This window comes from Lemur catta, chromosome 1, assembly GCF_020740605.2.
Source record: "Lemur catta isolate mLemCat1 chromosome 1, mLemCat1.pri, whole genome shotgun sequence".
NCBI lineage: Eukaryota > Metazoa > Chordata > Mammalia > Primates > Lemuridae > Lemur > Lemur catta.
This window is the reverse complement of record NC_059128.1, coordinates 210,227,301-210,250,983: the sequence shown is the minus strand read 5'-3', so window position 1 is coordinate 210,250,983 and position 23,683 is coordinate 210,227,301. Positions and strand designations below refer to the sequence as shown.

Here is a 23,683-nt window from a genome sequence, read left to right as displayed (position 1 = left end):
TTCTTTTCTTCTCTCTTCTTTTCTTTTCTCTTCGAGACAGCTCCTCACTCTGTCACCCAGGCTGGAGTGGGCATAATCACAGCTCACTGTAACCTCAAATTCCTGGACTCAAATGATCCTCTTCCCTCAGCCTCTCTAGTAGACTACAGGTGCACACCACCATACATGGATAATCGTTGAATTTGTTTGTAAACATGGGGTCTTGCTATGTTGCCCAGGCTGGCCTCCAACTCTTGGCCTCAAGTGATCATTCTGCCGCAGCCACCCAAAGTGCAGGGATTACATGTGTGAGCCACTGTGCTTGACCTCCCCGCATTTTCTTAAGTGGCAATTTCAAACACATACAGAAACAGAGGAAATATCACACCCATCTCCATGTGTCCAGCAGCCAGCTTTAACAATTATCAACTCATAGCCAATCTTGTTCTATCATATCCCTACTCTCTGAACTTCCATCCCATTATTTTGACACAAATCCCAGACATTGAATAATTTCATTTATAAATATTTGAAAAGAAAAAGTGTATCCTCTTTTTTCTTCTTAAAATTGAGTCATAGTATACTTTAACACTGCAACTTGTTTGTTCAATATTTTAAAATTATTTATTTTTAGAATTTTTACCATGATCTGGAGCCATGCCCAAGAAGCGTTGAGCAAGTGGACTCTGTTCAATGTTTATCCTAGCCATCTCTCTAGTGACTGCACTGTATCAGGATATATATTATAGAATTGCCTCTCTTTTTTAGAAGGCTACCTAGTATTCCGTTTGCGACTATACCATAATTAGCCTAGCCAGTCCCCAACTGATGGGCATTTTGGTTGTTTCCAATCTCTTAATATAAAAAGAAAGCTGAAAAAATACCCTTAAACATATATTTTTGTCCATGTAGGGTATGTATATCTATAGGTTAAATTCTTGGACATGGAATTGCTGGACTCTTGTACACATGAATTCTGACAAGTGCTCTCTATTTGGCCCAATAGATACTTTGAATGATATGACAAGGATGCTTTCTCTCTGTTGTCTAGGCTTTTAACATTTTGGGGTCCTCTCTGCCCCTTCCTCCATTTAATCAGTCACGTCTCATACCAATTCAACTCCCCCCAGCCTGTTCATCCATCTTCCTCCATTCCTACCGCTGTGGTCCCCACACTGGCCTGTGTCCTTTCTTATTGGGGCAGTTACAGCTATCAACTTAGCATGTATTCTAATCATCTGCCAAAGCGAACACACTAAAGCAGGAACTGAATCATTCTCTTACTCAAACACTTCTGTTGATGTCTCACCATCTACAATATTAAAAATCCAGCTCCTTAGCCTGCCTTCAATGTTCTGTTTGTCCCCAGCTTCTCAATCATTTTTCATATATTTTAGGTGTCGCTGAAACCGGACTCAAGTGCCTTACTTGGGCCCAGTTTCACTCATTCCCTCCTTTTTCTTCTTGTGGAAGTCTTGCTTATCCTTCAAGCTAAACTTAAACCCCACCTCCATGAATCCACGCAGTGTAAGGGGTACTAGTTTTGACCCAGTTTGACTTGAATTCTTATCCTGGCTCTCTTTGGGGGTGGGAGAGATGGCATCTAATCTTTCTGAAACTCAGGCTTTTCTTCTGTTAAATAAAGACAAAAATACCTATCTGTCAAAGATGGTTGTGAGAATTAAGAATAATGGGAATATAGTAGGTGCTGAATAAAAAGCAATTATGAGTATTTCGGTGGCCGCTATTACCGTCCCACCACACTCCATCGCAGCTCCTGGTTCTATGCTGGCTGCATTTGCTCTGTGTGACAGCAGGTCGTGGACAAGACTATCTTGACCACCAGACTGCAAGCTGGCTGTTGGCAGGGCTCATGGTTCACCCCCGGATCTCCCAGCCCTGGCACAGAGCCAGCCCTGTGGGCGCTCAGCGCCTGCAGAGTAAGTGGAGAAAGAGACAGGGATGACGAAGGAAAACACGCACAGCCAGGCCGGCAGAGGACTGCCGCTCCCCCGCTCGCAGGGACGCACTGTAAGTCAGGTTCTCCGGGGCCCCGCCGCGGGGCACAGTGGGCGGAGTCCGGGCCTGGAGGCGGGGCGTGGGCGGGGGGCGGGGCCTGGCGCTGACCCCAGCCCCGGTCCGTCCGCGAACGCGCTCCGCTGGCTGAGTCCGCGGGGCGAGGTCCTGGCGCTACGCTGAGATCCGCGCGGCCCCTCCGACCGGGGTGCGGCGCCGAAATGCGCCCGCTGCTCGGCCTCCTTCTGGTCTTCGCCGGCTGCACGTTCGCCCTGTACTTGCTGTCGACGCGACTGCCCCGCGGGCGGAGACTGGGCTCCACCGAGGACACTGGAGGGAGGTGCGTGGAGGGGATCCGGGTTCGGGGTTCGGGTCAGAGAAGGGAGCAGGTCCGAGGATGGGGGCTGGGAATCGGAAACTCGGGTTCCGGGATCGGAGGCGTCAGGGTTTGGATTTGAGGTTCAATTCCAGGACTGGAGACCCGGGTCGGCTCCGGGCCCGCGTCTACACGGTCTCGGACAGGCCAGAAGGATGGGAGCCCAGGCCGGCCTTGACTGGGACCCGTGTGTGCCGGCTGCGCGGGGAGTGCTGTCGCGGCGCGCGGTGCCTTTGGTCGGGGAGGTGACTTGCGGAGGCTGCCCGCCCTGGCCCCGTTTCCAGCCGACCTTCGCCCCGTGTGGACCCTCAGCCACTTCGCGTCCACTTTCAGCCTCCCTCTCCTCCTCCCCACCCCATCCCACGTCCAGCAGGGCTGCCCTTGGGACTTTAAGACATTAGGTTTTCTGGAGAAATGTTGCATGGACAACTTAAAGTTATTCATGAATTAATTTTCGAATCAGCCCCTCTCCCTGGCTCTACTTTTCCCAGTCTAATGAACGACTGGGTGAGGCAGGAGGCGGAGTAATACCTGCCTCGCCGGTTTTTGCAAGTGCTCTATGCTGTATAAAGTACATGGAAGTGTGCCTAGCACAGCGTTGCATTGTCAAGGGATTTGCTGATATTTGAATATTAGGACAACTATTTTCAGTTACTATTATATATTCTTCTGCCCTAGCTGAGAAGGCTTTGCTGTGTGTGAGACATCCTAAGATAAATAATCTGAGAACTAAGAGAATGTGCTCATAATTGATTAGTGATGGATTCAAAGACTGTTCAGATAACGGAGGCAAGGTAGTCTTTACACTATAACCCTTGGACAGGATTCAGAGTGTACCCAGGACCAGATTAAGAGCAGGGTGAAAAGTAGGCTCTTTAGAAGGCTTGGTTTCAAGTCTGACATATCAAGAAAGTTATGTTTATGGAGTAGGTTAAATATACTTTTCTGGAGACTCTTTAATTGGTATATTAGTGAATGATAAAACAGTCGTCTTACCAAGTTCTGTAAGAACAGTGTGAAGTCTGTATTGTTCTTGAGGGTGTCCTTGAAAGGAAGGTGGTTTAGGACTTTTAGTACTTGCGTGGAAATGAATCCTTTTGCCTCTTAAGAATAGATCACAAAATCTGAGAGGTAAAAGGGAAGTTAATGATTACAAAACGTCTCATTTTGTAGGTAAGGAAACTGAGGCTCAGCAACTAGCCCAAGGTCACCCAACTGGAAAGTAGCAGAGTTGGGATGTTAACCCAATTCTCTTGCTTCCAAACCTAGGCCCTTCTGTCTGCCTCTACTGTGTCGTGTCAGATCACCTGTCATCTTGGGTTCACATTATGTATGTGTTCCCAGCAGACCAGATGATGAGCATGTTTATAAAGCTACTTTGGAAAGAAGATACAGCAAGTGACTTCTCAGGCACAGGGCTGATCTGGACTCAGGTTTCCATCTGTTTTTCCAAATCCCCAGGTCGCTGTGGTTCCCCTCAGACCTGGCAGAGCTGCGGGAGCTCTCCGAGGTCCTGCGGGAGTACCGAAAAGAGCACCAGGCCTACGTATTCCTGCTCTTCTGTAGCGCCTACCTCTACAAACAGGGCTTTGCCATCCCTGGCTCCAGCTTCCTGGTTAGTGTCTTGCCCTCCTCCCAACCCTGTTTCCTTATCTGTAAAATTTGGATACTCCCCCATAACCTCCTAGGATTACTGTGTGGGAGAATTAAATCCAGCAGTGGGTGTAGAGGGGCTGGCATGCAGTGCCCTTAGCACTTTTTAAGTTTTGTTTTGTTTTGTTTTAGAAACGGGGTCTTGTTCTGTCACCCAGGCTGGAGTGTAGTGGCCCAATCATAGCTCACTGCAGCCTCAAATTTCTGGGTTCAAGTGATCTTCCCACCTTAGCTTCCCAAGTACCTAGGACTACAGGCATGCACCACCGTGCCTGGCTAATTTTTCTTATTTTTTATAGAGATGGCATCTCACTATGTTGCCCAGGCTGGTCTCAAACTCCTGGCATCAAGCAATTTCCCACCTCAGCTTCCTAAAGTGCTAGGATTACAGGTGTGAGCCACTGTTTCCAGCCCCTTAGCACTTATTGAACAACTAAGTGAAGAAGCAAGAAACCTTGACAGCTTCCTTTTGTCCTGCTTCCCTCTCCTGTCCCAGCATCTTTTCTCTACTCTAGACTCGAGCTGGGTTGGTTCAAGCAGTTTGTTGGAAACTAGAAGAAAAGCAAACATGCCCAAGAGAGGCAGGGGTGTGTGGGCTCAAGGTTAAGGGCCAACTCTTTGGGGGCTGCCCTTGTATCTGTCTTCTCTCTTGAGCTGATTCCTCTTCAGGACAAAGAGCCGGCTGCTACTCAGCAAGGGCTTTACATCCAGACCTGGGGATGAATCCTGGCTCTGCTGGGTGTGATCGTGAGCAAGATACTTAATCTCTCACCCACAGACTGGGATGAAGGTAGTGTATGGCACAGGGGTTCAGTGAGGATTACACCAGACACGTAGTCAAGCACTTACCACACAGTAAGTGCTCAGCAGATCCCCACCTTCTCACTTCCACACTGCCTTTGACTTTCTCTCTTGGATCCCAGGTTTTGGCAGGTTGATGTCTACCAGCCAGACCCCATTTAGAAAGTATTGGTTCACTTCTCCATTTTCATTAAACTAAGACTTCTTGAAGTGTCAATATGGAACCCCCAGTATCAGCATACTGCATAGAGGTAATTCCAACAAAAAGCAAAGAAACAAGAAATCTTGAATAGCTTGTGTGGTCTTACCAAGGGACAGTTCATGGTTTGTATTCATCCTTTGAAATAGTAAAAATAACTTGTGAGTTTCGTTTCTACCTCTTGAGGTCCCGGTGATTCCAGGATCCACCACAGCCCATGCAGCAGGCTGGGTACTATATATAGTACATACATTGTTCCACTTAGTTCTCTCCTGCCCCCAGGCTTTCATCTTTATCCTGGTTTTAAAAGTGAAGAGTCTAAGGCCAGGGTTGTAGTTCCAATCCTTTTCATCAGTTTTCTTTCACCTCTTTAAAATAGGAATTGGGGCCAGGCATGGTGGCTCATGCCTATAATCCCAACACTTTGGATGCCTGAGGTGGGAGGATTGCTGGAATTCAGGAGATTGAAACCAGCCCGGGCAACATAGCGAGACCCTGTTTCTAAAGAAGAATTTTTTTTTTTAAATTAGCTGGGTGGGGTGCCATGCGCCTGTAGTCCCAGCTACTTGGGAGGCTGAGGCAGGAGGATTGCTTGAGCCCACAAGTTCAGTGGGCTATGATTGTGCCACTGCACTCCAGCCTGGGTAACAGAACAAGACCCTGTCTGAAAAAAAAAAGGAGTTGGGTTTTGGCTGGGAAAACCACTGAAGGAGGAGGGAACCTATGACTCTCAGACTCCAGGATGAGGTGACTGGCTGGGAGCTGCCAGATGTTTTCACGGCTAAGGGTTTGTTTTCTTTGCAGAATGTTTTAGCTGGTGCTTTGTTTGGGCCATGGCTGGGGCTTCTGCTGTGCTGTGTGTTGACCTCAGTGGGTGCCACGTGCTGCTACCTGCTCTCCAGCATTTTTGGCAAACAGCTGGTGGTCTCCTACTTCCCTGATAAAGTGGCCTTGCTGCAGAGAAAGGTAAGGTGGAGGCACATCCGTGTGCTGGGCCCCCCAAGAGTCACCTCATGGCTTTGAGGGGAGTAAGGAGCAGGGATTTCCCACAGTGCTCCTCTACCCTGTCTCAGGAGATCCTAAGCCTTAGACTAAGGGTTCTTTTGATGTCTTTAGGAGTTACGGACCTGGGATCAAATCCCAGCTCCATTATTATCAGCCCTGTGACTTAGGGCAAGTTCCCAATTTCTCTGATCCTCAGGTATCTCTGTTTTTAAAATGGGGAAACAGTCTGTACCCTGGAGCGTTGTTGGAAGGATTGGGAACAGAATACGTGAAGTGTGTAGAACAGTGCCTGGCACCAGAAGGTTTTCAGTACCTGGAGATCCTTGCTGCCTCTTAACAGCCTTGTTCTCTTTGGCTACAGGTGGAGGAGAACAGAAACAGCTTGTTTTTTTTCTTGCTGTTTTTGAGACTTTTTCCCATGACACCAAACTGGTTCTTGAACCTCTCGGCCCCGATTCTGAACATCCCCATTGTGCAGTTCTTCTTCTCAGTTCTTATTGGTAAGATGCTGGCGGGGTAAGTTTGAGTCTTCAGTCATGTTAGGGGACTGCCCTGAGTTCCCAGCCACAAGGGCATGTGCGTCTCTGGGAACACAGGCTCACAAAAAGCATCTTCAAGCCTTATGACCTAAAGTAATTATTCTTGATTTCAAATACACTCAGGCTTGGACATGAAAACCCATAAAAATACTTGTGGAGTAAATATAGATTGTTCATTCTACACCTGTATTTAGTGCCTATTGTGTGCCAAGCACTGTGCCAGGCACTGGGATTGGAAGAGAGAATCCATGTAAAGCATGTGATGTGGCCTATAGTAAGTGCTCAGTAAATGCCGGCAGGAAGAGCACAGTTGGTGTGAGGGTATGTGGCCATTAGTTTTGGGTGGGGACGGAAGAAAGGAGCAGAGCAAGGGACTTCCTATCTGGCCTTGGCTCCTGTTTTAAGCTCTGCCTTAGGAAGGGCTGGCACCAATGAGGTTCCTTCTTGCCTTTTGACAATTGCATGACCTTCAGCAAGCTACCGGCTTTCAGTGGAGCACTTGGCCAGACGAGAGGCTGGGGATAGAGCAGTGTTTCTCAGAGTATGGGCCTTTTGCCACCTTTAACAGATGGTAAGGTCAGGGGGCTTGTCGAGAATCTAGATTCTGGGGTCTGCTTCAGACCTAATGAATCAGAATCTTGGGAATGGGATCTGGGAATATGCTTTTTAATCCAAGTCCTAGTCAGTAGTTCTCAAACTTTGCAAACCTATTAAAAATCACCTGGGGAGATTTAACAATCCTTGTATTAAGGCCACATCACACACCAACTAAATCATCATCTCTGGGGTGGGACTCAGGGATCAGCATCTTTTAAAGTTTTCCAGGTGATACAAATATCCAGTATGATTAGCTAGTCCCTAGAAGACAGTCTGCTGGATCTTGAATTTTACAGTCTGCTGAATTAGACAATTTCTAAAGTCTCTCCTTGCCTTTAACAATTGTATGACCTTTAGCAAGCTACTCACCCTCAGTGGGCCACTTGGTTAGATAAGGGCCTGGGACTACAGCAGTGTTTCTCCTTGGACCACCTTTATCAGAATGGTAATGTGCTAGCACTTTCTCCATGCTGGAAGTAAGATATCCTCTTTAAGCCTAAGGCACCCATTGCCTTCTCTCTCTCTTTTTTTTTTTTTTTTGAGACAGAGTCTCACTGTATTGCCCAGGCTAAAGTGCAGTGCCTCAAACTCCTGGCCTCAAGATATCCTCCTGCCTCAGCCTCCTGAGTAGCTGGGACTACGGGCATGCACCATGATGCCTGGCTAATTGTGTATATTTTTAGTAGAGACAGGGTCTTGCCCTTGCTCAGAGCTGGTCTTGAACTCCGACCTCAAGGGATCCTCCCACCTTAGCCTCCCAGAGTGCTAGGATTACAGGCGAGAGGCACCACACCTGGCCTAGGATTGCCTTCTCTTAAACCTTTCTTAGAGTGTGGAGGGAAAGGCAATTCAGGGCTTCTAGGTCAAACAGAACAAATCTGTAGCTGAGCAGCTGCTATTAATAGGGAATACCTGAGAGAAATTGAGATCTTAAATCGAAGTAAGATCTCCCACAGCCAATTCTGGTAATATCAGCTTTCAGACAAAGTGCCTCAGCACTTCAGTTAGTGGGGGTTAATGGCTTGTAATTGCCTAGGTGGCCTGAGGCTTGGAAAGACTCTGGAGACCGGGGTCTGACAGGCTGTGTGACCTTGAGTGGTCTGTGATCTAATCTCGGGGTGGGGTGGGGAAGAGGCTTTTAAAATACAAGTTCCTGGGCAGCTCTAACCTGGAACCAAGTAATCAGAATCTCTGGGGTAGAGCCTGGGGACATGTTTTTTAACAAGTTCACCAGGGGATTGTTATACAACCAGCCTGTGCAGCCACCAGTTAGACTTTTGGGTTGAGTGGATTTGATGACCTTGTAGAGGTAGTACAGAGTATGAAAAGTAGTACTTCTTTTAAGAAACTGTTTTTTTTTTTAATCTCATGCATACTGTAAATGATGGTGCTTCTCTCTTTACTTTGGCTGTTTCATGTTCAGAACCAAATTTTGGGCCCACCTTTAGCAAATGGGTGAACATTATGCATTTTTATACTAACTGTACTCCTGGACTTGTTGTATTCTTCTGCACTTATTTTGTCTTTCCTATTTTAAACTTTGTATCTTATTGTGGTGTATGTATATTTGTATAAACCATCCTCAAGGCAGGTGTATACGGGAAGTGGGAGGAGGGAAGAGCGGAAATGAAGGAAAGGAGGCGAAGAGTTAATATGTTTAAGGGTCAGGGGTCAGGATTCTGGCAAAAAAACTGGACTCACTGTTCTGAATTACTCTGACATTTCTGAGTTAAGATTTTCTTAGTTTTCCTGGCCCTAGTAACAGGCTCTTTTCCCTTTTCTTCTTCCAGGTTTGATACCGTACAATTTCATCTGTGTACAGACAGGCTCCATCCTGTCAACCCTAACCTCCCTGGATGCCCTTTTCTCCTGGGAAACTGTCTTAAAGCTGTTGGCCATCGCCCTGGTGGCATTAGTTCCTGGAACCCTCATTAAAAAATTTAGCCAGAAACACTTGCAATTGAACGAAACAAGCAATGCTAATCATATAAACAGAAAAGACACGTGATCCAAGTTTTCTATTTGCCACGTCCCCAGGACTCTTGCTTATTTGTGTAATGGGTGTGGTCCTCTGAAATCCCTCATTGTTTTAAAATTACCCTCAACAGGTGATTTGGACACTTTGTTCATCTGCGTGCAGTGTCTTGTCATAAAGGACACTCTGTGCTCCTGAAGGTGAATTGTTTAGGGTTTTAAAACCAGTCCTGGTTTAGCAGGACACTCTGCGAAATGGATGCCTCCTAGAAAGCTCTGTTTATATTTTATTGTCTGACAGGGAGTTCAGGACACCTGTCGTATTTGTCTTGGGAGAAGATGATTGTCCTTGTCCAGAGTGCCTCTTTTGCAAAGTGACAGGCTGTTGTGATGGATCGCCTCTTGTTAAGTCCCTGTGGATGTGATTAGTATCTATGATGACATGTGAACTCACATCACTGACATTGCTCTTCATCTTCTATTAGTCTCTTGAAGAGCATTTCTTTTGTACTGTTTTGCTGATGACCTACCTCTTCCATAAGTCAAGGGAAACAAGCCAGTGAACTGCCTAGGACTTCCACATATAGCTCAAATAGACAATAATTTGTGATGCTTTTTTGTTCAGACACAGTGATGTTACCATGTATGTCAAATTTCACAGTTGCATGTTCCATGTCCTGACAGTGAAGCTGATTACAAATAGACTATTAAATATGAATGGAGCAAACTCTATGTTTATGGATATGTTCTGGAAAAATTCTTATCCATCTGGACTGGGTGGGTGGGGGAAGGGCTCTTGACTCACCTGAATCAAATGATCATCCATACAGTTTCTTATCTTCCCTTTCTGTGTGAGAATCCCTTCTATGTTCTCCTGCTGAGAGTGGATTCAGTACACTAGGCTATCAGCCAGTATACCCTCTGAATGGTTTTCATTTTTTATTTGCCAAGAATAACTGAGGAATAATTGTATTTTATCTTTTAATTCAAGGAGGAAAACTTGGTTTCTTTTTTTTCTTTTTTTGAGACAGAGTCTTGCTCTGTTGCCCGGGCTAGAGTACCATGGTGTCAGCCTAGCTCACAGCAACCTCAAACTCCTGAGCTCAAGCTCAATTGATCCTCCTGCCTCAGCCTCCCAAGTAGCTGGGACTGCAGGTGCACACCCTGACACCTAGCTAATTTTTCTATTTTTAGTAGAGAAGGTGTCTTGCTCTTGCTCGGGCTGGTCTCGAACTCCTGACCTCAAGGGATCCTCCTACCTTGGCTTCTCAGAGTGCTAGGATTATAGGTGTGAGCCACTGTGCCCAGCCTCTTTTTTTTTTTTTTTAAATAATTTTTTTATTCTACTTTTTTTTTTTTTTTTTTACTAATTGACAACGTTTTTGTAAGAAAACTTGGTTTCTCATTACTTTGTTATGCTGTGTCTTAATTGCCTATAGCTGTCATTACTTCCTCCAGCTGCAGTATTGGATTGGCAAAGAGCTGGGTTAATGCTTCTAAGGACAGAGGGACCTTGGCACCTAAACTAACCAGCTCTGTGGTCCTGTACCCTGCAGGAGTAACTCACCATGACCTACCAGAACTGTTGCTCTTGGGCATCGTTTGTTGGGTTTATGATTTGGCTTGGCCAAGAATCTTGCCAAGACTTTAATCTAGGCCTCTTGTTTTATTTGACTTCTTGGGAATACTCATATTCCATAGGAAGAATGGATTCCCAAACTGTTTTTTGGACATGGTATGATCCTTCCACACCAAAGATTTCATTTTAAAAAATGTGTTTAAAAGAAACCTTGGTAATGAGAGTAGGGGCAAGCAGGAGGCGGACTTTGGAAACAGAGGCTCCTAGTGTTCTCTGGTAGGAGGGAAGGAGAAACAAGGACGTTCTCCACTTATTGCAAATGTGTGTCCTCTGCCCCTTTCAGGATCCTTAGGTTTGTCTTCCTCCACCCCCACAATTTTGCAACATTGTGCCTTATCAGTTGTGCGTTTACAGGCAAAGCAATTTCCCAAATAAATGAATATAAATGTTCTGTGTGATACTTGTTTGTACATGTTGCTAACTTTCAACTATCCTTGCCATTGGGAATCAGGATGGGCTATAAACCAGACAATCCAAAATGGTGTTTTAGCTCTCTACTCTCAGTGTGCTTCTTACCAAATCATTGTTTGGAAGCCAGGTTTTCATCTTTTTCCTTTCTGTGCTCCTTTTATAGTGGGGTCACTAATAACAAAAGTAGCTATAAGATGGACAGCAGGAAAGCACAGGGAAAAAGCAAGGGCTTGCCTAGGCTTTTACAGAATTCTCAAGAACAGAATGTAACCAAAGAAAATGATGGTTGCCTCTTCCTTTTGTGGTTGTGTCTAAAATGCAAGAGTCAACAGAAACCTGATTTCCCCTTCACCTGATTTTCCTGGCTGCAGGAAACCCACTCGGGTAAAGTCTTCCTCTCCCTAAATTGCTGACAGTTGCTGAGACTTGTTAAGGCAGCTCTCAGGACACAAACAGTACATTTAGGAAAAGACAGGACCAGGAAATGGTGAAGTACACTTTTTGTTTAATTCCATGCATTCGTTTGCTTTGATAGTCATTTTTGTTCCCATCACTGTTCAATACAAAGAGGGAGCCGGCATCAGAAAACAACACTGGGAACAGGACATGAGGGAGTTCATTTTGAGACTTAACTACAAAAAAGAAATTCAATCTGTTCAAATTGATAGGAGTTCAAATTATTGTAATAAATCAAAGAGGGTCTTCCCATTTCCAGACTCTGGGAAGTGGTCACTCAGGAGGTGAAGAGCCACTGGGTGACATCTTCCTAATAGGTCACACATTCTGGCCAGGGTTCCCTCTGGCCTGCAACCATTGGAGGACCCTGTCCACCTGGTCACTGGACAGCAGCTTGGGGCCGTGAGCCAGTGATCCCCTGAGTGCTGTGAAGTGGCTCTGGAGAGCAGGCCTGGGATGCTGCTGGAAGCTTCCTTACAGTGGCCTTGCCATCTGCTTGGGGCTTGGCTGTGTGTGAAATCCTGCCAAAGTGCCCTGGTCACTTGATGGTTAACAAAACTCTTAACCCAACTCCTTTGGTGTAACCCTGTTTCTCAGAGCAGTGATTTCAGAGCTCCCCTCTTTTGCCACCCATCCCTGAGAAATGCTCCAGGTTCCACAAGGGTCCCCCACTTGGCAGCCTAGTTCATTCCAACTTGAATAGGCGCTTGCAGTATCAGTTGTAACATGGACTCTAATGTGCCAGTCTGTGAGGTCGGTAATACTGGTGTTGTGAGTATACTGGGACATTTGTCCTATAAAATCAGCAAAGAAGAAAAATCTTGCTGCCTGGAAAGGCACTAAATTCATACCGACGGTACAAGTCAAAGTCTTGAAAAGAATGTCATACCGTTTTGGTACCTTAGTCTCAGAGTCTAAGGAAGAAGCAAGTAACTGAGACTTAACATACTAATTTTCTGTTTATAGAAGGCAAGGGAGGAATATGCTCATTCAATACAATTAAATGATGTGAATGAAGAGACATTTTGGAATTTGATCCATCAGTAATTGATGGTTCTTCAATTGGAATTGTATTAATAGTCCAAAAGGGTAGAGGCAAGTGGCTTTTCCCCTGCCAGTGGTACTGCCCCTGACAGCCATACGTGGGATCCTTAAAGAGAACTCTGGTGTGAGCCTGTCATTCTTCCATCAGAGCTAACTCAAGAGCTCAAATCACCTTTAGGAAATTAATTATGAACTTTGAGCTAGGATGGCAAATGGATTTCCCCTTGCACACCAATTCTGATCAAGTGGTAATTATTGCTCCAAGTGCTATGTTGTGAGAAGTTCTGAGGCTGTATCTATGCTCAGTAGGAAAGGACATGGTGCTCAACAAATAATGTTGGCCTTGGGTGTGTTGGATGGAGGTGGTAGATGGTGGTATGTGGTGGTGCTTTGGTTTCTGGCTCATTGGAAAAACAAAACAAAACATAGCACACTCTACTGTGGAGAAGGGCAGAAATTCCTTGGATTCCAAATATTATGTTATGGAGAATTCAGTTCCAGGAAGTTTAAGTAGGAATGTTTTAAGAAAAGGGAAAAAAATGGAGACATAAGGGCATTGGGAAAAAAAAAAGTAAATCATCTGATCAATAAGGATGCATTTACTCTCAAAGTATGTCAGTGCTCCATAGAGAGAGAATGGTCTAGGTTGGTACCAGAGAAATCCAAAACACGTCTATTACTTAGGGAAGGAGAGGGGCATAATTTAGTACAATGAAGCCCTACAGTGGATGTCTTACTCAATCCTACTAAAAATGTCCTTCATTCTAGAAAGAAAGATTTGTTGATCCTAACATTTTTTAATACAGTATCTGAACTTCAAGTAGGCCATACAAATCCTCTTACAATAGGGCTGGCATCTTTACGTTTCTGAGTGGGAGCTCCCCACAACCTTGGAAACAGGTCTAAACTTTTGTGGTGCTAAGGTCCGCTATAGTTTCAAAGTGGATGCAGGCTTCTCAGTCCCTCTGCTATGCAATTTTAAGAGGAATTGTTATTCAGAGGACATGATCTAGAAATAGATTGAAATCAGAAGCAAACGATCATCTGCAACACAAATTAAAACTTATTATCTTACAGTCAAAACCAGATGCTAAATGCTAAATGAATGTGGACATTCATCCCAATGAAGAAGCTTGACATCAGTCTTGTTAGGTTGCTTGGAGCACTGTTGCACAGTTGTCGGGACTGCAAAATTAGCTCATAAGTTCCCTGAGCTCTTGATTCAACACTCTTCAGATGACTGTGGAGTTGTTCTCAAAGAAACATACATCAATTTAAGATTTTCTTGCTCATCATGAGGCAGGCAGGGAAGGGCCAAGCTGGGATAGAGAAGGTATTTCCCTTTTTAACCTCAACTAAGGACACCGTTCTTCTCTGAAACTTCTAGTCAATTCTACTCAAATGTGTTCAACGTGGACTTTATTCAATTCTTGACATTACAACAAATGACTGAAGAGTCAACCATTGTCTACTGCCCTAACATGCTCAGCACACTTAATCCAGATAAGGTATATGGCATTAGCATAAAAGATAGTCAAGATGGGAATTCAAAAAACTGATAAAAAATATGAGGTGTCTGGGGTGGGTTTTCTAGGAAGACCATCACTGAAAGGTATAAGACAGAACTTGACACTCATGTTTCTCTATTGCCACTGAAGGTGGGCAAGAATTGGACAAACTGAAGTGTCAGTGTTTCATGTTGGACAGAAAGTGAACACAGAGTGGTAGCATCTCCATTGCAAGGAGTAATCAACCAAAAAAAAAAAAAAGAAAAGAAAAGAAAATCACAGTATAGGGTGATCTGAAGTCAGAGGATAGAAAATACGGCCTTTCAAGGTACTTTTCCCACACTTGATCCTTTAAGTGACTACGCCTTTTTCTTGAATTTCTTTAGTCTTGTTATGGGAAGACATCACAGCTAGGCATTTTAAGTCATGCCTTATATGTATATGCAGTAGTCCCCCCTTATCTGTGGGGGATACGTTCCAAGACCTCCCAATGGATGCCCGAAACTGAGGATAGTACCAAACCTTATATATACTATGTTTTTTCCTGTACACACATATCTAGGATAAAGTTTAATTTACAAATTAGGTCCAGTACTCTTGCCCTTTGGGGCCATTGTTAAGTAAAATAAGGGTTACTTGAACACAAGCACTGTGATAACTGCAACAGTTGATCTGATGACCGAGAAGGCTGCTAAGCGACTGATGGGCAGGTCACACCCACAGCACAGGTATGCTGCACAGAGGGAGGATTCACGCCCAGGGTGGCCCAGCGCAGGATTTCATCACGCTACTCAGAATGGCGCACAATTTAGAATTTATGAATTATTTCTGGAATTTTCCATTTAATATTTTCGGTTCCTGATTAATTGTGGGTAACTGAAACCAGGGAAAGTAAAACCTCAGATGTGGGGGGACTAGTGTATATATGTATATTTTTCTTAGTCTCCCTGCTAATCCTGACCAGGAGAAAAAAGAGTGGTGTTGAGGGATCTGACTGGAAGGAGATGACAAACTACGTTGTCAGTTCTTAAAACTAATCCATGAGCCCCATGAAAAACTCTCTAGGTCTGTTCCTCTCAAGGCATTAAATAATTCTCTTTTTGCTTCTAATGTAGTCCCATGATTTTATTTCCTAAGAAACTTAAGGAAGTTTACAGATTTGAACTATTTGTCCATCCACTCAGTCATCTGCCCACCCAGGAGCTTTCATGATCCAGTCAAAATCACAACGTATCCATTGGGCTTCAGGGCAGAACACGCATCCTCAGATGATTGTTGTTGTACATAGAAAATTAGGGAATACAGCTAAGATGAATACCAGGAGCTCCCAAATGGCAGTTCCATTTTCATTCCTTCATTAAAATTATAAAACCCATCATAATTCACGGTTAGCAATAAACATGATCATTGTGCTACATCGTAAACCACACCTTCTGATCGACAGAAAATGAGAATGATAATATTATAAAATAAAATAACAATAATGCCATAACTTAAGATCCTTCATGTAGTCCAGCTACAGAATTTATACAAAATGGAATAATTTAATGCAAACAATACTGCTTTCTGTATAAGTTAAACGTTTTCCTTCATTCTACCTAAAAGCTATAAATCATAGACAATACATTTTAAATCAATGTCTCAACATAAAGTGTAAACAACTGGAGGGATCAAACAAGCAAAAGGAACTGCTCTAAATTCCCTCCTGCCTTTCCTTTTTGGCTGATGCAATTAGTGAAACCCAGAGGAGGGGCAACATTTTCATCTGCACTGGAAATGGTAATAGCCGTCTGAGCAAGTCTTTCCTAACGTTCAACATGATGCAGTGTCAGTCTAGGGAATCAAGAGGTTGTTGGACAGTAATCTGTCTTGGAGACACAGACAGGAACGAGGTCAACATCTGTAAATCAAATTCTAGATAAAATTTTCCTTAAAGCCAAGGCACCATGACGAAGTACCTTGGGATGCTTTTCAGAGGCTGTGACCCTGGAGACAGGAAGGCCCTCCTGCTTTTGACAATGTAAAAATCTTTCCACTCCTTGCTCAGCATCACTTGTTCATTCCACAGATTTCTAAATCCAGTTATTCAAAACTGCATTGATTCGGAGTGAAATAAAAGATACTTTACAAGTAGCATTTAACAAAAATGCTATTATGCTGGGAGAGGAGTTGCCTTTTGCAAGTTACTAGTTTTGCCTTTATTCTGACAGTGGTAGCCAGTCACTAAAGCTTCCAGGATAGAATGAGTTAATGAAGAAAAACAAGGGGATGGTTTAGGATTGGACATTTGACAGACACACACACATCCTAGCTGCCTTCAAAGTCTGTTCTATTTGAATCAATATGACTCCAGCAGACAAGCAACCTGGTTCCAGAGAGGGGTGAGCCCATCTTCACCATGTAGCTCAACTGAGCCATCCTGAGAATGTACTTTTAAAACTTCCACATTTGCTCTTTTAACACTGTTGTGGATGTTCCTTTTCTCTTATCCTTTTCTTCTCCTCAGCATACCCCACTACCCCTTTTTCCTAAGGGTCAGCAGGTGGAAAGGAAATAAGCCATAAGAAAATGGCACTTGAGTCTGCAAGATCAACACATCAGTCAAGGTAACACATTTGTCAAGGTAAGGACAATGACAGCATTAAAAAGGGAAGTATTTGCCAAGGACAAGGTTTGATACTATCTGTAAGCCTCACTACCAAATGCTGCTTAAAATTTTAAAAATGAAATTAGCTTCCACATATACAGTTTTCTTTTTTTCCTCCTAGAGGAAGTACATGCCCTCAAAGACCTTGGGTGCAAGTATCTGGTCACCAAACTTTTTAAGGTGATTTCCATCACCCAGCTGGACAATTTGGTTGAACTTAATGTGGTCTGTTCACAAGTTGCCTGGAATTGCTTTTCTTTTGCTGTTGCTTATGTTCTAAAATGCTTATGTTCTAGAATGCTCCATATGTCTTGCTCTGGCTCTTCTTCAGTCATTTATGGCCAAAAGACCTGGTCCCCTATTCAAGCAGCAATAATACCTCCCAACCCCACAAATTCCCAAGGATGTTGCTCCTAAATTTCACTTCTTTTTTGCTTTTCTTTCTTTCTTCTCTTTTTTTTTGCAAGAAATTATTGTATCTCTCTCTATATCATATATAGTTCACTCTTTACAGTACAAAGTGTTAAAATGTCAAACAAAAATAAATATCAATGTTACAGTAGCTAGAATATTCAATAAAATAGATCCCTGCCATTCTTGATTGAAATGTTCAGTGAGACTTAATTTCATTTGGATATTTTTTTCCAGAGATTTGCAAAGTCTCATGTTCCTGTTATTGCAGCTTATTTCTAGGGGTAGTAAAGATAGGGCAGTTCTCTTCCCAGACAGAAAGCAGGTAGAGAGTGGGAAGAGTCTGGGGTGGGGTGGATTTGAAATGCCAGTATAGTTATGAGATCTTCAGGACGCATATTCCTTCATTACCAAGTAGCAGAGCTGTAGTGTTTATTGGTCCTAACTGTGGCATCAGAACACTCCCCCTCTGAAGAGTCACAGTCCGATTCTTCAAACTGCATAGGGTTCTGCAAAGTCAAGACAAAATAAAACCTTAATTTATTGCTACAAGCACTCAGTAAACATGTATTGAATGCCTCCCACATGACAGGTGCTGTGCTTGGGGGGTGCTGCAAAGATAAATGAGATCAAGTCCTGTCCTTGTGGGGCATATGGAGAAAGAAGACCCATGAAGACGATGATGACAACTACAACAATCCTAACAGTACCCCAGCCCATACACTTACAGCATTTACTATGCTCCAGACACTGTCGAACGAGCTTTACCTCTGTTCATCCATATAATCCTCACAACACCCCTATGAGACAGATGCTATTATCCCCATTTTATAGACAAGGAAACTGACCTACAGAGAGGTTAAGTGGCTTGCCCAAGGCCAGACAGTAAGTGGAAAGGCAGGCAGATTCCAGGGTATACATTTACAACCACTGTGCTATCAGCCTCTCCGAAGACAGCATTACCTATGTGTCTTTACATATATGCACACACACACACACACACACACACACACACACACACACAGTGTTACACGTGCTGTGACAGCATCATTCAGGGGACAGTGGGGATATGGAGGAAAGAGGCTCAGACCTTTAGCCTTGTTGGAAGATGGGGTCAGGAGGACGTGACTTTTGAGTTAAATCTTGAAATGAAGGGTTCCTGAGCAGTTCAATGTTTGTGCCTCATTTGGGAGAAACTGCCCTCGTTTCTGGGAGCTCTGTTGATCTCTATACTTCTACTTACTTCGTGGAGACAGCTGTATCTTACCTGCTAAACGAAAATGTAAAGGCCCTAGGGACTTGAACATACTCTAACCGAAAAGAGCTAGGAAGGGCACACCGACGAGAGAAGGGAGAAGCCCCCACCTCATAGCCGCGGTCCTCCGCGCACAGCTTGCCCAGCGACATCTGCGTCTTCACGCGGCGCACGGCGCGCTCCTTGTCAGAGAGCCCGTCTGAGTGCGACGATATCTCAATGGGGACCTCTGGCGTCTGGGACAGCAGGTCGTCTAGCTTCTCTGCCAGGCGGTCTTCAAGTTTATCAGCTAACTCGTCGGGACTGTTTGAGTGGTCACTGGTATTTCCCTCCTCTCCGTCGGACACGGAGAAATTCTCAGAGCTGAAGGTTGAATACGACTGGCAGCTGCTGATACAGCGATGGGGCCTGGAACCAGGGAGAGCCCGAGGAACTTAATCACGGAACCACTTTCCTCTCCTTATCTGTCAGTCAGTCTCAGTGAGAGATAACCTAGTTTTTTTCCTGCCCCTGAGAAGGACTAAAAATCAAGATAGGTAGAAACTATTTAATTTTAAAGCACTAGAGAGGTGCTATGGACTGAATTGTGTCCCCCTCCCCGCAAATACTGTGCCGAAGACCTAATGCCAAGCGTAACTATATTTGGAGATAGGGCTTTTAGGAGGTAATTAAAATTAAATAAAGTCTTAAGAATGGCATCCTAATGAGATAGGATGATGAAGAGGAAGATCCCTTTTCTGTCTCCCGCCTTCCATCTCCTGTCTTCCCTTTCCTCCCCCTCTTTAAGTACGTGCACTGAGGAAAGGCCCTGTGAGGACACAGGGAAGAGGCAACTGTCTGCAAGCCAGGAAGAGGGCCCTCACCCGAAACCAAACCCTCTGGCATCTTGATCTTGAACTTCCCAGCCTCCAAAACTGTGAGAAACAAATTTATGTTTTCAGTCACCACCTAGTCTGTGGCGTTTTGTTATGGCAGTGTCCAGAGTGACTAACATAAGAGGGAAATTTAAATTTCTCTTTCATTTGATTTATATGCTTAAGTGACTAAACACTACACGCCAAGCTGATGGCTACCACTGGTCTTTGGAAAAAAGTCAGCTCGTCTAATCACACTGTGTACACGTATGCATAGTATGGAAATGTCCAGGTTGAAATTATGACTTCTTACTCAGAGAGTCAGAGAGTCTCAGAAGTGAAAGAGACTGTGGAGATACTCTAACTCATTTCCCAGATGAGAAAACTAGAGCCAGAGAAGGGAAGTGACTTGTTCAAGGCCACACCATCAGAGAAGGTAGAGCTGAGGCTTGGGACAGGTCTACTCACACCCTGCTCAGTGTCCTTCTCTACCCCCAACCTCCACCCCAGCTGCATTTCCCAGAGCCCAGTGTCCATCGAGCATGGAGGCCCTGGAAGGCCAAGTGCCTTCACCACCCCTGTTGACCGACCCCCAACAGAAATGAGCTTGGAAGGAACATTCACTCTGCAGCTGTGAGCACTGCCCAGCTAGTTATAGTGAGTGGCTCATTCCAGTTAACATCTGGGTTTAGCTCTGATGAACCAAAGCTTCTTGGTAGAGAATTTGCAAACGTTCCTCATTTTCCCATTGTTTACAAGTAGCTTATTACATAAGAATGCTGTTAGCTGACATTGGCTTAAAAAATAAAACAAACAAAACAAATATTAAAGAAGATTGCCTTTTTCTTCTGCCATTGTCTGATTTTTCTATATTTCTTAGTACAAAGAAATTTTGATGGCAGATGATATAGGCCTGGCTGCTACCCAGGCCAGGCGATCGGGTGAGAGTTGGGGGGATTAGGGATATGTGAAAAGAGGCCATCAAGAGGCCAGAAATACCTCTTGAAGGAAAGACTGACCCTGTGTTCTCCTAAAAATGAAGCAGTCGCACAAGGTTATTGTGTATGCAGCCTGAGCTTAAAAGGCTGTGCTGTGCCCATTTCTTTGAAGAATCAATTATTGTTATACCTTGGTAAAATTTCTAACTTTGTAGCTTTCCCACCTGGAGAAAGAAGATAAAATCTTTAAAATAAAATAAAAAGGCCAGAAATAGCAGAGGATGAGAACAGATTTCAATTTTGTGCACAGTGTGGGGGTCTAGAATACAATTTATCAAAGGGCTAGGAGTCCCTTGGTGTTTTGGGAATTCCTGTTTTGGGGCAGGTACACCAACTTTCCTGGGGAGATTCTTAGAGCCTTACTCTTTAAGAAGAGAATGCCTATTAGCAGAACAAGGACTCCTAGAAGGAAACCTACCTTCCCCACTTCTACAAAGGGGAAGGTTTTATTCTAGAAGTAAGGGGAGATGGCCCTTCTTTAATCCTACCAGCAAAATTATTATTGCCAGGTAAGCAGGAAGCTATTTCTAAGGCTAGTTGAAGGGGTACTCAACTTATCTAATCATACTTAACTTGAGGTGTAAAATTCAAGGCATGGGGAATGCTACAGACTGAACTGTTTCCCTGCAAACTCATGTTAAAGCCCTAACTCCAAATGACCTTATCTGGAGATAGGATCTTTAGGAAGTAATTAAGGTTAAATGAGGTCATAAGGGTGGGGCCCTAATCCAATAAGACTGTGACTTCATAAAAAGAGCAAGATCTCTCTTCCTCCCTCCCTCTCTCCGTCTCTGTCTGCCATATGAGGACACAGTGAGAAGGTGGCTATCTGTAAGCCAGGAAGAGAGCCCTCACCAGGAACTGAATCAGATAGAACCTTGATCTTAGACTTCCCAGCCTCCAGAACTGAGAAATACATTTCTGTTGTTTAAGCCATGCAGTCTGTGGTATTTTGTTATAACAGCTCGAGCAGACTAACACAGGATCTCACTAGACACCAATACAATTAACCGCAAAACAGCATAGCCATCCCTCACAAACTGCCCACTGTATTCTCTATTGTAACCTTGAATCTGTATTTATACTCCTCATCTGGAAGTTCCTATGAAATGAATTCTGATGAACTAGGATCCGCTGTGTATGATCAACTGCCAAAATGTGGCAGTGGGAAAACATGAACACAGTGAGTTCAAATTTCCCTGTGACTGCTGGAGAGTGACTTGTGGTTGCATATGGAGTGTCACAAACTTGGGATTTTTCCCCATTACACTAAAAGCAATCATGTGTGTTTGTTGGTTTTACCTCTGTCTTCGTGGAAATTCAACTTCACTATCTACTTCCCCTTCTTCCTCTTCTGAGGAGTCATCTCCACTCTGAGAAGGACAAGGAGAAAAAGATTTTATTTTAATGTTTCTGTCTCTCACCCCCACCTCCCATTACTTGTAAAAGATTTAATTATCATCAAAAGGCATTGAGTAGTAGCTTGCTGAATGTCATCTTTATTTTTATTTTTTAGAGACAGGGTCTCGTCCTGTTGTCTAGACTGGTCACAAACTCTCAAGCTCAAGGGATCCTCCCATCTTGGCATCCTAAGTAGCTGGGACTACAGGCATGAGCCACTGTGCCTGGCTCCTGAATGTCATTTTTAAACATATATATCCTCATTCATTCATTTAGCAACTTTTCTTGGGTGCCCGTGATGACAGACCCCATATTAGATGCTGGAAGACACATAGAACGGAGCCAGACTTTATCCTTGCCTTCAGGGAGGTGAAAGCTCCATGAAAGTGTCCAGAGCTGAGTGATAGAGAGGGAAACCGGAGAGGAGGTCTTGGATTTGGGGACAGTCTCTTGTAATCATTGCCACTAGTGTTCCAGGTTCTGTCAGAGATTTCACCAAGAAGTGATCTTTTGATTCTTTAAGGCCAACAACCACTTTTTTCCCTTTTTATACACCAAGCACTTTTTCACTAATATTATAGTTATGCTAAGACATACATTATTTGAGGGTCAGACCATATCTTGTTTGTATTGTATTCCTTACTCCACCATCAACACAACACTGCGTACAAAATAAGTGCTTATCCCCATAAATGTTTACAGTTATTGTTTGCCAATTAAAAGAAGGTGCTTAATGCATTTTTATTGAGTCAGCACATTTGCAGCAATACGGGAGCTCTGGCTGGGCCACCTGAGGCCCTGTGATTGCTAGGGCTCTGTGTTTGATCTGGAAGGCTGGGTAAGTGTCCCAAGCAAGAAGATGATCTTCCCATACAGAGACGATCTCATCTCCATCAAGGGCATAAGAGCAGCCACATGTAAGACCAACTGTCCTTAACCACAGTGTCATATTACACTGCATTACTCAATCTCTTATGAGGTGGGTAATTGGGTCTGAGTCAATGTAGCGAAGATTAAGGATAATGTTCCTTTTTAAAAGTCAGTTCTAGGCCGGGCGCAGTGGCTCATGCCTCTATTCCTAGCACTCTAGGAGGCCAAGGCGGGACGATTGCTCGAGGTCAGGAGTTCGAGACCAGCCTGAGCAAGAGCGAGACCCCATCTCTACTAAAAATAGAAAGAAATGATCTGGACAGTTAAAAATATATAGAGAGAAAAAAATTAGCCGGGCATGGTGGCACATGCGTGTAATTCCAGGTAATTGGGAGGCTGAGGCAGAAGGATTGCTTAAGCCCAGGAGTTTGAGGTTGCTGTGAGCTTGACGCCACGGCACTCTAGCCCAGGCAACAGAGTGAGACTCTGTCTCAAAAAACAAAAAAACAAAAAACAAAACAAACAAAAAAAAGTCAGTTCTAAAATATCATGACTCTTACTCATTTGTATTCTGATGTGGTTTTAAATATTTATTTATTTATTTTTAGAGACAAGGTCTCACTATGTTGCCCAGGCCACAGTGCAGTGGCTATTCACAGGCACAATCATAGCTCACTGCAGCCTCAAACTCCTGGACTCAAGCGATCCTCCTGCCTCAGCCTTCTGTGCGCTGTGCCCAGCTGATATGTTTTTTTGCATAGGAAAGATGGGGATGGAGTTATCGTGACTGCTGAAAAGAGCAGTTACCCTAGGAATACCTGTGGGAGCGTGTCTTGGTAAAGAGAAGTTGAGCTGCTCTGTGTGAGTGAGGTTCTAATGAGGCCAAATGTACAAAGTGTGTGCTCTGTGGCCTGTAGACCCACAGATGGCATCAAAATGGCATCAGGGTGGTTCAAAGATACATGTTATTTGGGGGGAGACTGAGGAATGGGATGAGGACATGGGGTTTCTCTTTGGGGTGATGAAAATGTTCTAAAATTGATTGTGGTG

General features: G+C 44.2%; 2 protein-coding genes across 2 annotated transcripts in view; one reads left to right on the top strand and one right to left on the bottom strand.

Annotated features, from left to right (window-relative positions):
• The first annotated feature begins 2,103 nt into the window (after positions 1–2,103).
• Positions 2,104–10,137, top strand: TMEM41A (transmembrane protein 41A). Its single transcript, XM_045539853.1, has 5 exons — positions 2,104–2,335; positions 3,833–3,986; positions 5,829–5,990; positions 6,391–6,529; positions 8,956–10,137. The coding sequence occupies exons 1-5, from the start codon at positions 2,217–2,219 to the stop codon at positions 9,171–9,173; spliced, it is 792 nt and encodes a 263-aa protein (XP_045395809.1). The 5' UTR covers positions 2,104–2,216; the 3' UTR covers positions 9,174–10,137.
• A 1,537-nt stretch (positions 10,138–11,674) lies between these two features.
• MAP3K13 (mitogen-activated protein kinase kinase kinase 13) overlaps positions 11,675–23,683 on the bottom strand; it is a 122,786-nt gene continuing 110,777 nt past the window's right edge. The window contains exons 12-14 of the mRNA XM_045539852.1: positions 21,665–21,735; positions 18,621–18,918; positions 11,675–17,764 (exon numbers count right to left, since the gene is read on the bottom strand). Coding sequence (XP_045395808.1) covers positions 17,663–17,764; positions 18,621–18,918; positions 21,665–21,735 — 471 coding nt within the window. The 3' untranslated portion in view covers positions 11,675–17,662. The remainder of the gene's footprint in view (positions 17,765–18,620; positions 18,919–21,664; positions 21,736–23,683) is intronic.

Bases quoted from the DNA above. Each gene is read 5' to 3' on its own strand.
- TMEM41A (XM_045539853.1), top strand. From the start codon at position 2,217: ATGCGCCCGCTGCTCGGCCTCCTTCTGGTCTTCGCCGGCTGCACGTTC. The intron at 2,336-3,832 runs GTGCGTGGAGGG...CCAAATCCCCAG, and splicing joins ACCGAGGACACTGGAGGGAG to GTCGCTGTGGTTCCCCTCAG. The intron at 5,991-6,390 runs GTAAGGTGGAGG...CTTTGGCTACAG, and splicing joins TGGCCTTGCTGCAGAGAAAG to GTGGAGGAGAACAGAAACAG.